The sequence below is a fragment of the Saccostrea echinata genome, unplaced genomic scaffold (genome assembly GCF_033153115.1).
Source record: "Saccostrea echinata isolate AGI-Se365-2 ecotype Australia unplaced genomic scaffold, CSIRO_AGI_Sech_v1 ptg000054l, whole genome shotgun sequence".
Taxonomy (NCBI): Eukaryota; Metazoa; Mollusca; class Bivalvia; order Ostreida; family Ostreidae; genus Saccostrea; species Saccostrea echinata.
The window spans coordinates 29648473-29662403 of NW_026889803.1; the positions used below are offsets into that span (position 1 = coordinate 29648473).

Here is a 13931-nt window from a genome sequence, read left to right on the forward strand (position 1 = left end):
TGTCCAGAATGACAATGCAAGAAAACATGAAACTTCTGTAAAAGCTTTCTTACATAGTGTTGATTAAAGTTTGTTTACGTTTTTTGCCCCAGGGGTTGGGTGGGGCTATAACAGGGGATCAAATTTTTACATGGGAATACAAAGGGAAAAATTTTTTTTAATGAAAAGCAAAGCCGCGATTAGCCCATTACTCTGCTGTTCGTAGGCTCAGAAGAGCTAAATGTGGAACCTGGTCATCATTTACATTTTTTTTTTATCTTGGTACCGGTAAATAGAATTTTTATTGATTATTTTTTCGTAAATGAACATATCTCAACCTGATAAAGTTGAAATTCCATTAAACTTGCAATCATCTTCCAATTTCTATACACATGTACAAAAGAAAGTACTAAACCTCAATCAAATGCCGTGAAATCACTAATTTTCATGGGTTTAAATTTCATTATTTTCATGGTATGAAGAGACCCAGATGACCCATGAATTCATGCCCTCCATGAAATGATAAAATTTCAAAATACAGTATGATGTCTTTTCTTCAACCAAGAAATCAATACCCAACAAGCAATATTTTTCCTCAAACCATGAGATTTTGACCCCACGAAAGAAAGTGTTTTTACAGTATCACAAAGTTGATAAAATAAACTTCTGAAGAGAGTAAAGACAGGTAGGCAAGCAGAGGATGATAAAACGTATACCCCCTTCCATTTTACTGGTGACTAATAACTCTTTAATAATATACAAGTACAGTTCTTAAAATAGCTAGATTTATTAATCCAACTTAACATATTATGTACATACTTTAATGTACAGAATGTCTTGATGTATTAAAACAATGACTACTCATCAAAATTCAATGTTTTTCCTCATATCAATTAACATACATGGTATTTATTAAAAAGAAACATTCCTGTACAGAAAATATAATTAAATACATGTATGTACATGTATTTCAAATAATCATACATGGATCTCTACATGTATGAAACTAAATCATCAAGGAGTTTACCAAACTTGACACTAAAATTTTACTGAAAAAAAAAATCATGACAATATACAAAAACCTTGTAGACAACCCACTGAAAGTTAAGGATGAATGAAATTATACGTACATGAATAGACAAAAAGCTGAAATGATGAGGGGAAAACTGTGTGTTACATGTGTTAAATCATGGACAAAAATCAGGTATTGTATCAATAAGAACAGATCTATCACAGAATAAAAGTTAAAGCGTCAGCTCAAGTGCACATATTGCACATGTACAGACAAACATGTTGGCATTTGCACACATGATCCTTTCTCAAGCTTTTGCATCTTTCCCTCTCTCATGAAATAAGTCTCATATCCCAATTTTCCAACTCTTTTTACAAATTTTATTTGGGTAAAATGTTAAGACTAGATAAATTTTGGTGTCAATTTTCACCATCTTGTTGGGGTGGTCTTTGTGCCTCACCCCAGTTAAATCCCCCGGGTCGATCCTCTGGGAGTGGGTTGTAGTTGGGATCTTCAGGGGGACCATCTAGGAGGTAGGTCCTACAAATATTACAAACAACCAAATGACTGGTAGTGGAGACTCAGAATACATCAAATAAATATTATGTATTTTTTTTTTTTTTTGTTTTGTTTTTTTTTTTTTTGTTTTTTTTTTTTGCCGTTTAGTTATTCTAATATTACTGAAGTAAAAAGTTATTTATTTTTAATGAAATTTATCTAGTCAACATCATATGGCAATGGAAAATTACTAAGTTTAAGACTAAACTTCCCCAAAATATATATAGAAATTTTTTTTATGATCTCCCTACTTCTGGAAACATATGGCAATATAATGCATTCAAGTTTGAATGGAGCCAGAGAAAATTCAAACTGAATGTGCTATACTCATAATGACCAGATTTTTGATTTGTTTACCTGTGGCCATGACAACAATCACAGAAGATTATAAGTTCCACTTTTAGTATTGGAATTTAAACACACACACTATAGCACTAAATAGTATGAAAATGAGTTTTACCATTGCTTCCATATGATTTTTGTCCAGTTATAAAATACTTTCTTGGTCAACACTATCAAGATTCATACTTACAAAAACCATGGAGTTCTAAGAATTTTAAATCCTCCTGGTTGCTGTGGAAAGACATCTTCCAAAAAGTAATAGATATGACCCACAGCAATTCCTGTAAGTTACAAATTTAAGAATATATTACATGTTCTATATACTTAAAATCATATTTTAAAAAAAATATGAGATATTAAAGCAAAAATTGGCAATTCCTACACTGCACGTAGTAACAAGATAATTCCCCAAAAAGTCAAGGACATTATATAATGGAGAAAAATGTCCGCAGCATTTCTTTGATCTCAGCAATTATAAACTGTAGTACTTACAGAATCCTTTTTAAATTATGTTTCATTTACAGGGAATTGGAAAATTTTGTACCTTCTTATATAAACTCAAAGGGATTCAAAACTTTTGCTCCATTTATAAATTTCAGACAAAATCCGTTCGCTATTTTTTGTTATTTCAAGTTGATATATTTATTAGCCCATTTTAAATTGACCTCTAAAGAATGGGGGTAAAAGGAGAGAAGAGAGAACAAGGCAAAAATTTCTGAAATACATGTACTATCCTGATTCAAGAACAAGTTTATAAAAATTAACCTCTGTGATATGTCATACAGGATTTTATGTTTCACCAAGAGGCCTAAGGGCCTTAATGGTCACATGAGTATAATACAACACTGTAAAGGATCCATTAAATTTTAAATAAAGTGAAATAAACTGATATGTAGATGAATATATGTTGCCCCAAAGCTAGAGAAATAGGATGATTGGGGATCAGCAAAACAGTCTAATATTCAGTAACAATCATAAAGTAACTGGTAGATCTAGTTACTTGCCTGTATAAGCCAGTGGTAATATACTCCCACTTGCCAGTTTCACAATTCAGACTGAATACAGTAGAGCTTCAACACAGATACAGTAAATTCTGACCTTAAGCTTTCATGGTCTTTGGAGAACATTTATTGTATAAAGATAACATATTTTTGCCTCATTTTTATTTATAATTTACTTAGAAGTCTACCTGGCCTTTAAAAAACTATGAAAGTATTTTTGTATTATACATTAAAAATTCTTGTATAATTCTTTTATTCCACTGACCTATCAATTAAATTATTTACAGTGATTAATTAAATTATCATAGGTGAATAGAAAAGGGGAATAGCTTTTCTTTGTAAAGTACAAATTTCCCTACATGATCAATAGAGCCCTGCCCAGCACCTGAACACTTGATCCAGTGATCCATAATTTCACAAATCTGGTAAAAATCTTGCTCAGTACAACTTTGTACTCCGTTTGTCTCCTAAATTTCAAAGCATTAATGCATTTTCACTATATAATCAATACAGTCCATCCCTAACACCAAAACCAGGGGCCATGAATTTCACTATTCTGAAGTAGGCATCCATACTCATCATAACCATGCACTTAACACCCCCCCCCCCCCCCCCCCCCCCCCCCCCGGTTCCTACGGCCATGATATATAGGTCTGGAAGAGATCGTGCATTTAATGTGTGTTTGCTAAATACTCAGTTTTACACATGAAGCCCTGATCCAGAGGCCGTGAAATTCATAATTTTGGAGGAGGCATCCTTGCTCATCATAAAAATGCAATTAGTTTTTCTGATATATACCCAGAGGCAGAGAAGATTTTCAAAGAATTAATGCATTTTCACTGTATAATTTAAGAAAGTCCCTACCTAACACCAAAACCCCTGACCCAGGGGCAATGAATTTCACTATTTTGATGAAGACACACATAGTCATCATAACCATGCACTTAATATATTTGCTAAGTATCCAGGGGCAAAGAAGAAGATTTTCAAATAATTAATGCATTTTCACTGTATCATCAAAAGAGCCCGGCCATTACATCTGAACCCCTGACCCAAGGCCCATGAAATTCACAATTTTTAAAGAGGCATCCTTGTTCGTCTTAATCATACACTTAGTATGTATGCTTAAAACCCAGAAGCAGACAAAAAGAATTTCAAAGAAATACCATTTTTACTATATAATCAACAGAGCCTATCCTAACACCAGAACCCCTGATCTAGGGGCCATGAATTTCAAAATTTTAGAAGAATCACCCTTGCTCATCACAACTATGCACTTAGTCTGTCTGCTTTATATACAGAGTGAGAGAGGAAGCTTTTCTTCCTAACACCAGAACCCCTGATCTAGGGGCCATGAATATCAAAATTTTAGAAGAATCACCCTTGCTCATCACAACTATGCACTTAGTCTGTCTGCTTTATATACAGAGTGAGAGAGGAAGCTTTTCAAAAAAAATGCATTTTCACTATATGATCAAGTTTTAGAGCCCCACCCTTAACTCCAGAACCCCTGACCCTGGGGCCATGTAATTCACTATTTTGATAAAGAACTCATTACTTTTTACAATCATGCCAACAGTTTGACACCTTGATGCCCAGGAGTTAAGAAGATTATTGAAAACTGCATTGATTTTGAAGGTTTTTGACCCACCCCTCAAGCCTCAGGGGAGCAGGGAGCATGAAATTCACAATTTTTGGTTCTTTTTCCTCATAAATGTTCTTGGTTCCTTTTCCTCATAAATGCTCTATACCAAAATTGGTTGAAATTGGTCAAACAGTTTATGAGAAGAAGCTGAAAATGTACAACAGTTTACAAACAATGCAAGAAGACAGAAACAGATAGCAATAGGTCACCTGAGTGACCTAAAAATCTATTATAATAAATGAGCTACTATATTAAACAGACACATTTTGTATCATTATAAGTGAGTTGCACTGTTTTGATACAGCAAATTTTAGGACTCCTTAGTCTTACAATTAAAGAAAAATATTTTATTTACAAAAACAATTTTTATTTAATTTTAAGTACTGACACAAATCTTACCCATCAAATCAACCATGACAGAATTTCCCAGCAAAACCGAGAAACCAAGCAAAACCCATGGCAGATATGGTGCATGGAATGTCATCAACCCAAAGAAATTCATTCTGACATAGGGATTACGACGACTCCACAAATAGACTAACATGATGGTAAAGGCACTACCTAAAAATACTATGTTTACAAAAAAACCTAATACCTGAAAATTGTTAAGGATAAATTCACATCATTTGCATTAAAGCTTCATGAATATTTTTATAAGAATTTGAAATTAATTTAAATTCATGTTTTAATCACTTAAAGTTTCAGAAGAGTATTTTTTTTCCTTGTCAAACCCTCATTAGCTTAAATTCAGCAGGAGAGACAAATCTGCAAGATATCTAAAGATTCAAGATAGTAAATGCAAACAAGGAAATTTTTGTCTCCATTTTATTTTCACACCTTTTGCCCTTGTCATTAGTGGGCACATTCAAAGTGGGGTGAATTCAGCAGTGACACAGTCATAATAGTTATCTCTCTTTTAACATGACATTTTCATTGTGTCTTGACATATTTTGAGACAAAGCTTTTTCTAATTGTGATAGGGTGAAAATAACATAGTGAAAATAACCCTGTACATTTACATAAAAACACAGGGGTCATACCTGGTCAATTCCAGGGTTTGGGGTGTTCAACATTAACTGATTAAAAACTGATTGGTATGATTTCAGGGGACTGCCAAATATACAAATATGTCCTAACCTTATCTAGGTAAACAATAATCAAATGGTAAATCAATAACAATCAGAGGCAAGTAACAAATTATCTGGTAGTCCTAACCTAATACTACAACAAAAGCCCAGTCGCCCTCAGACTATCGCATATACTGTAGGATGCCTTATTCAGGACGGACAGTATATGTGATAGTCCTTCAACCACTACACTCACTGTAGGATGCCTTATTCAGGACAGACAATGAGTATAGCAGCCTGGACAGACTGGTCAGCCAATGCAGACAAGATCAAACAAACTATGGCTAGCCTCCATACTGGAGGTCAACCTTGTTTGTGGCAGGCCTTAACTGGTTTGGCCTTCCAAATTCTCTCTCTAACTGTAAAACAGGCGAGGAATATTAAATGTGAATACTATATTCACTACACTCGTCTACTAACCTTGGCTGCATCCGAAGAACAACTACAGATGACTGCAGAGTCTCGGTATTTATACACAACTGATGTCACATGATGTCATCAGTGACTAATTTAGAACCCTGCATGGTCGTACCTTAAAATCCCGGAATCAGTACAGTATGACAGATGGGACCACACTTGATATATGTGTATATAACCAAAGTATTTGACAAAAAGAAATGTATAAGCAAGGATACAATCATTAATGTACATCCAAACAAAATCATGAAAAAAAAATCAGCTGTTTTGTTCCGAAATGACCCCTCCTCAAGCATTCGACAGTAGCGGTATGCAAATATAATGTTGAATAGGAAGTTAAAACCAATCGGACCAAAATACATGAAGTTTGTGACAAGGCGCCATATCTGAAAACAAAAGACAGTGAGATCCTGAATTACAATCATACAAGGTCCATTAAAGCTGCTATTAACACAAACACTTTATTCAAATAAATTAGGGGGAAAATTACACATAGTTTAGGCATCTAATTTGGCTTAACCTGGGACCAGGGTGGTCTGGTTTTAAAATTTTGTTATCTATATGTCATCAATAACAGTTATCAATTGTTTATAATTTCTCCAGAGTGTGAATAAATGACCCATCTCAATCAAAGTAATAACAGCTTTTTTTTAAGTTACTGACAATGCCTTATATTTAAAATGCAGTAGATGTAAAGTGTTCACCTGATACTTTGAAAATATTGCATCTGGGTTAAAGTAGATCTGAAGCGGTGAAATAATGTCAAGTTGCTGAAATAAAAAAGAAAGCAAATAAGCATTTAATAAAAAGAAAACACTTTTTTTTCTTCTCAGATTTTCTGAAAAAAAAAAAGTAGAAACTTACAACAGCGATTGTTGTTAACACACATGCTGTTGTATAAGCTCTAGTGATAGGTGGCATTTCCATGTATTCTTGTTGAAATGTGTGTGCCATTTTGAGTTCGTCTTCTGCAATGTCAGGAAAAGTAGAAAGAAATAGAGTTAATTCGGGAAAAATAAGATACCAAAACACGTATATTACGCATGCGTACTCAGAAAAGAAAAATATTAAGTTGTACAATAGAAACTCGATTGATCATGCAATAATGTTGTTTTTATGAATTATATTATTAAAATAAACATACTTTTACATCATGATGATTATATATATATATGTACAATCTAGCAAATACAGATTTGTTAACAATGCATTCTTAAACCCTCGCCTAGATCATTATCAAGTAACGTTACATGTAAATTTTTTCTTTTTAAAAATAAAAATGTAAAGAAATCTTACAAAATGTGATATAGAAAATTGAAACGACCATATCTTGAGATACTTATGAATTATATAATTGAAATCATTTTGTTTTGTCCTTAGTATGAATATTTTTTAAACACTTTTTGTTTATGTCCCAACATGCCTTTGTCTTTGCTGCAACGAATTGACTAGGCACCGCTTCAATGCACATCCGATGAAAACAAATATGGCGTCAAGTTACACATCTTCTCCTCGATACATTAATGATACGGATTACGATGATGTCGATAGCCTAGACTTGGATGATGATCGAGATTTTGATGAAAATTTTACCGATGAAGGTGAGGAAAAATGCAAAACAGGGTTTTCTGTCTTCACAATCCCTGCGTTTACGCTTTGGCGCCAAGCATGAAGCAGCATTATGGTTTATAGCTTGTTTACCATCTATTTTTTTTTTTAACGAACGTTTTTCTTTTTGATTCGGTATTTGTGTAAGATATTTATTTAAGTATACGTTAAAAAGCTCCTTTTTTATTGCAAAATCCAATGGAGCAAAACATCTGTTTCATTTTGGATTATTGTTTTGGGTTCGAGTTTCCTCTGTCTGGGTTTGAAAAGCATGGAAAGGAGGGGAGGGAATCTTTCAAGTCATAGATAAGACACAATAATTATTTAATGAAACCATTAGATTGGGTTTTGTTTATTATAGCATTGCTAGGCACTAAAGTCCTAAATTTACAAATATGTTTTATTTTTAATATTAAATAACATTAAATTCCATATCATGAAGACTGTTCTTATGATTAAACCAACAGATAAACTTTTATGAAGAATATTATTTCCCTTGTTTCATTCTCAGTAATGTGAATGATATTTCCTAGTCTATGTGTAGTTTTGAAGCTTTTCAAACATGAATAGTTGTAATTGGTGCTATAAATATGATTGTCATTTTGGATTCTTTTGGATTCTTTTAAGTTTTCTTCTTTGCAATATGTTATACAAATTCTAATGTAAGTGTTATACATGTTAACTTGTATTTGTAGGTAAAAGAGGATGATCGGATGATTTTTAAATTGACAATGTATTGTTCATTATTTAAATTAGAGTTATCTTTCTTGTAATGATATCATTGTAGCAATGGCTTCCTTCAGTAAGTAAATGATGACTCAGTATAATCTATTAAATTTCCCTAATATGATTTATGATCGTTGGCAATTATTTTTTCCAAAGTAAAAGAAGATGCCAATTGATTATTGCTATACCAGTGGAAGCTGGAATTAACATAAAACTGTCAAGATTTATCATAAATTTAGTGAATTTGATAAGAATACAGTAGAAACTCCCTCTGGGGTCTACTTTCACTTTGCATACACTGTTCTTTAATACTTTTAGCTTTGTGCATGTGGTTATAACTAAGATTTTAAGTCTCTCAAGACTTGAATGAATATGGCATGACTGTAACAACTTCCTATTATTTTAATGATTTTTAGCATAAATTTGCTGTATTTACTAAATGTATCTTTACTTTAAAAAAAATCAAAGGAAGATCCTAGCTAGCAGTCTCAATAACCATCGGAAAATATTGACACAGTTTGATGTCTGTCTCTGGGTAACATTTCAAAAAGAAACAAAAATGATGAGTCATCATAATTCTGTTTTGATTTATTAATAAAAGTTTATTTTAAATCATTAATTAGGCTTTATTAATTAATATGTTGATTTCGTATGAAGGACAATCATAGTATGAAGGTATTTATAGTTTTCCGTACAAGGCATTTTTGGCAGAGTGTCACATTCGTCCGATATTCATATGATAAAATTTTAAATGCATACATTATATTTAGTTACAACAATACATTTATAATGCATGAATTTGCTGGAGATTTCAGATCATCCAGCATAGAAAAGGATTTTACTCTCAATTAAGTCTCAACAGGTCAAAAGCCTCATTATATTAAGGTCTAGTTATCATTTTGTATATTTTCTACTGATATGACCATAATCTAATCATTTGGTTAGTTTTGGTTTTAATAGTATCAATTTAATACATTGTGCAAATCCTTACAAAAGTATTAACATATTTAAACATTATGCATTTAGTTTGAAATTTAATATAGCAGTTGAAATTGTGGGATAAAAAAGAACAAAAACTGTATTGAATCAGTACACAGATGTATATAATGCTTATTGATGCTGAGTTTTATTTTAAAACTGTTGTTTTAGATACAGAGGATGCCAGTGAAACAGACATGGTTAAGCGAGAAACGGAATACACAGAAATCAAAGAACAGTGAGTACTGAGAGTTAATTCTGAACTGGAACAACTGAAGTACATCTATTAATATTTTGAATAGTTCAAGGAGCAGCTTTATATTTATGGTAATGAATCTCATAACAAAAATATCTAAATCTGGAAAATAAAGTATATAAATCTGATTTCTTCATTGAATTATAAACAGAATGTATCAAGACAAACTGGCACACTTGAAAAAACAACTGCAGCAGTTAGAAGAAGGCACTTTACCTGAATACATAAAGAAGAGGAAAAAAATAGATCAGAATTATAAGGAACGGATTCGCATCAATGAAATCTGGAGAGAATTTGAGGTGATTTTTAAAGTGCATATTTTAGCTTAGTTGTTATTTGCTAATTACTTATACTAATCAACAATTTTTAGACGTTTTTTAAGTTTGTGCAAGATCACAGTATATTTGATTTATTACAGTGTTAACCTGTCTTCATGTTGTTTTCATGAAAATGGAATTTAGTTTAAATTGCAGAAAAGTTTTGAGAACATACTTATCTTAAATTTTGCAGAGTGAGATGCACTGTAAACTGCAGATAAAAATATGTGAATGTGCTTGAACTTCAAAATCCTTTTGTGTTTCAGCTTGATGTAGTAGAAAGAGAGTATATAAAGGAAAAGAAAGCATCTGTCAAAGACTTTGAGGTAATATTAAATCTGGAAAGGTACATGTACAATGTATGTAGTGTAGAGTGGATCATGGATTTTGGCTGATTTTACAATATGCAGCATGCATTGTCACTGACTTGATTTGTATAAAAAAAATGTTTTACTGGGAAAGAGGGGATGAAGAAATTATAAAGTGTTTGCCTGTTCACTTGTTGTTTGCTTTTGTAGAATTTGAAACATGGAAGACTATACATAAAATTGATAAACTAATTATCAGTGACTTGGTGATTTCTCCCTTAATTAACTTTAATAAAAATTTTGGCTCTGGCGTATTAAAGTGAAACAATGACATTTTTTATCTGAGTCTCAAAAATTCATTGTAATGAGAGTTACAAATTATTTTTTTTTCATCATTTAGGAAAAGAAAATAGAGCTTAAAGAGAATCTCATTCTGGAGTTTGAAGAGAAAAAGAAGAATATAGAAAATGAGAGAAACTCCATGGACCTAACAGGAGGTATTTTACATTTTTACAGGGTCTGTGACAAGTCATAGGAAAAAATCAAAGATACAATAAATCATCAGTACTACAACTCAAGATAAAACAAGTCACAGAATGGACATCTTTTAGATATGCCCCCCCCCCCCCCCCCCCCCCCGCGCACCAACTTACAATATTTATAAATTAGCATACCTTACAGTATTCATAAATTAGCATACATTTACATATTAGGATACTGTAAGTTTTGCATCAGAGTTGTCTTTCTATGACTTGTCACGTCCATGAAGTTTTTTTTTTTTTTTGGAATAGTTGACTTTTGGTTTTTGGAAAAAAAAATTGCTAGTCTAAGATCATATATGAAAGAATATATGATGCATCAGTTTTGCAGTGTTAAGTTAGAATAGCACAGCTTTTGAATTGATTACACTGCTGTTAAACCTTTTTTAGTGTAGCATAATGCCAAGGAAGTTTTATGTAAGTTTAGGTCTTTCTCTGTAATTGAATTAAGAGGATGCCCTGTATCTTTTCCTCAGGATTTCTTCTCTCCGACTCCATGGAAATTAAACCTGTGACTACAAGAAAGCTACGCAGAAGACCCAATGACCCGATGCCCCTCCCAGAGAAAAGACGGAAACAGACACCTGATATCCTTTTACTTGTACTAAGATACATGAACATGAAATTTTTTTTATATTTGAAACCAGGAAATTGAAGATTTTTAATAGATATTGTGAAGACATGTTTAGAAGGGGGAAAAAGTAGTATATGCAAAAGGAAAAATAAACCTAATCCTGCATTTGAAGAAAAATAGTAGTTGTTAACCATTGAGATTGATGCTTTTTTATTTCAATAATTGATTTAGCTTATGGAAAATACATATATATGTGATGTAAAAAAAAAAATTTTAAAGTAGTTAATGATTTTGCCAGAGGTTTATATGAACCTTTCACATTTGTGAGCATCTTCTTTTACGCATTAAAATTATAGACTAAAAGTAGCAATGCAGAGAAATTGTCTAGAATAACCTTTAAACCTTGACTATCTTACCACAACTAAATCTGTATCTGGATGAGGGAGACATTTTAGACGATTTACGAATCATCAACAAAGTTAGTGGGAAACCTGTCAGTAAGAAGGTCACCCCGCATCCATCACCCATAGAAGCCATTATAGCCGAAGCCAAAATTGACGATGGGAGGCTTTATTATGATAAAAGATGGTTTGTACTTCTCTGTTTCTCTAGATCCTCATACATGTACATGTACATAGGCAAGTGTTTGGGCATACCAATAACATAATTTCTTTGGCTTGAATTTTGTGCAGTTTAATTTCTTTAAAGGGAGCATTTGAAATTTTGTAGTTTCAGTAGTTTTAATGAAGATGGATGATTTTATTATTTAGTGAAAACTAATGATTTACAAAATCCAGCAACAGTTGGTCAATTGCAGAAATAAACTATTTTATGATACTTGAGAATTGTGAAGCACAGAGTTATAAAGGAAGTTCTGTGATATCTTGTAAAGTAAAACAAAATGAATTGTTCCACTGTCCATTTGTACATAAACGTAGACATATTTTAAGAGAAGGAGTTGTTACTGTATACAGGGTTATTTTCGCCCTGTCACACTTGTAAAAAAAATTGCCCCATTTTAAATTGGCCCAGTCACAGTTCTGCTTAAGAAATTATACTGTGTTTTTCGAATTTGTCCTGTTTTAAACTCACCCACCTGTGAGTAGGGCAAAAGGGGCAAAAATAAAATGGGGATGAAAATTTCCCTGTATACAGTAACTTGCACCTACTTGGCAATGTAAACTATTGTGATAAGGAAAACTAACCTTTTTTTTAAAACATCATGCCGGAGTTATCAAGTTTTTCCAGTTATTTAAAAACAGGTGTCTATAAGTTTTAATATTTCATAACTTTCCCGATAGGTTCCATCGGAATCAACCAGTATTTGTAGAGTCCAAGGATATGGGGAAGTTTACAGGGGTAATTACAGCTGTGGGTACACAAGAGGTGAGTTTTATTGGCTACTGACCATATATACCATACTTTATTATATACCCAACTGTGTATCACTCAATTTTACTTTTCATTTCATGCAATCCCTTTATGTTGTGATCCGACTTTCCGGATCACCACACTAATATTCTGAATCCATATCACCCCTCTCTGAAACTGATGACATCGTTCACAATTTTCATGACATTTTTTTCTTCCGTATTAAAAAGTTCCTTGGATAAATGTTCTATTTAATGGATAAAAATTGTATTATTGATCCAAGAAGTTTCCTTTTATTATATTTCGCTAATTATAGAGGGGTATATGACAAATTAATCATTATAACGTTAACTCATGAATTCATGTTCTCCACAGAATGTAAAATTTCATATACATACCCACCCAACACTTTTCAAACCACAAAATCAAATCCCCATAAACCAGTTTTTTTTTTCCCTCAAACCTTGAAAATTTGATGCCACAAAAATATGTGATTTTACAGTAAATGTGTTCTTCAGTTATACATGGCATGATTTTTCATATTTACAGATTTGGATTAGAAAAATTCCAGACAACTGTAAAATGAGAATTTCAGTTGGGCAATTAGAAAAAGGACAGATATTTTTAAGACGCAGGTGAAAGGTGCTTATTAGTATTATATATGTATGTGCTGATATATCATTACATTGTGAAAAAAACGTCACGTCTGTTGTGAAAATGTTTCTTCCTGATGCATTCAGTGATAAGAAAATTGAACACTGCCACCATTAAATGTATTTTGTATGATGTTTTTAACTACCTATGTGAAGTTTATTTATACTCTGAGAGTATTAAAGATGTTTTGTTAAATAGATCTGGTGTTCAATTATATTTTGGTTAAGACTGTGGGCCAGAATGGACTAGGGAGCTAGAGAGCACACCCAGTTAAATTCATTGTAAACTCTTCTGAATGAGAACAAAGATTGGATGCTTTTTAAAAAAAAAATGCAGATTAATTTCTGCATGTCATGAAATGGTTTTCTCCCTTGATGCAATGCTTCTGAGGCAGAGGCTCAAAGAGTAAATATCTGGAATGTGGGCTATATCTCAAGAACCCATTAACCAATTTTTATCAAATTTGTCATAGAGTATCTTTGGGCTTTTGGGCTTAGGGCTTTCATTTGTAGTACTAGA

General features: G+C 32.5%; 2 protein-coding genes across 4 annotated transcripts; one reads left to right on the forward strand and one right to left on the reverse strand.

The window, feature by feature from the left end:
• Positions 1-747: 747 nt before the first annotated feature.
• On the reverse strand, positions 748-7100 carry LOC133205165 (derlin-2-like). The gene is made up of 6 exons (XM_061340912.1): positions 6946-7100; positions 6786-6851; positions 6300-6467; positions 4937-5132; positions 2082-2172; positions 748-1531 (listed from the first exon to the last, which is right to left on the reverse strand). Exons 1-6 carry the CDS (start codon positions 7033-7035, stop codon positions 1411-1413), a joined length of 732 nt encoding a protein of 243 aa, XP_061196896.1. The 5' UTR covers positions 7036-7100; the 3' UTR covers positions 748-1410.
• Positions 7101-7555: 455 nt separating this feature from the next.
• On the forward strand, positions 7556-13611 carry LOC133172705 (sin3 histone deacetylase corepressor complex component SDS3-like). Of its 3 annotated transcripts, none has more exons than XM_061307656.1 (10): positions 7556-7682; positions 8477-8491; positions 9565-9631; positions 9801-9948; positions 10233-10292; positions 10675-10771; positions 11290-11400; positions 11804-11975; positions 12689-12773; positions 13308-13611. In XM_061307656.1, the coding sequence occupies exons 1-10, from the start codon at positions 7556-7558 to the stop codon at positions 13395-13397; spliced, it is 972 nt and encodes a 323-aa protein (XP_061163640.1). In that variant the 3' UTR covers positions 13398-13611. The 3 variants fall into 3 exon arrangements, with proteins under 3 accessions (XP_061163640.1, XP_061163641.1, XP_061163642.1); XM_061307657.1 differs by having other exon boundaries at positions 11807-11975; XM_061307658.1 differs by lacking the exon at positions 8477-8491.
• Positions 13612-13931: the final 320 nt, after the last annotated feature.

Bases quoted from the DNA above. Each gene is read 5' to 3' on its own strand.
- LOC133205165 (XM_061340912.1), bottom strand. From the start codon at position 7,035: ATGGCACACACATTTCAACAAGAATACATGGAAATGCCACCTATCACT. The intron at 6,468-6,785 runs GTGAACACTTTA...TTTTGTTTTCAG, and splicing joins CAATATTTTCAAAGTATCAG to ATATGGCGCCTTGTCACAAA. The intron at 1,532-2,081 runs GTAAGTATGAAT...TAATATTTGTAG, and splicing joins CTTAGAACTCCATGGTTTTT to GACCTACCTCCTAGATGGTC.
- LOC133172705 (XM_061307656.1), top strand. From the start codon at position 7,556: ATGAAAACAAATATGGCGTCAAGTTACACATCTTCTCCTCGATACATT. The intron at 9,632-9,800 runs GTGAGTACTGAG...AATTATAAACAG, and splicing joins TACACAGAAATCAAAGAACA to AATGTATCAAGACAAACTGG. The intron at 10,293-10,674 runs GTAATATTAAAT...TTCATCATTTAG, and splicing joins CATCTGTCAAAGACTTTGAG to GAAAAGAAAATAGAGCTTAA.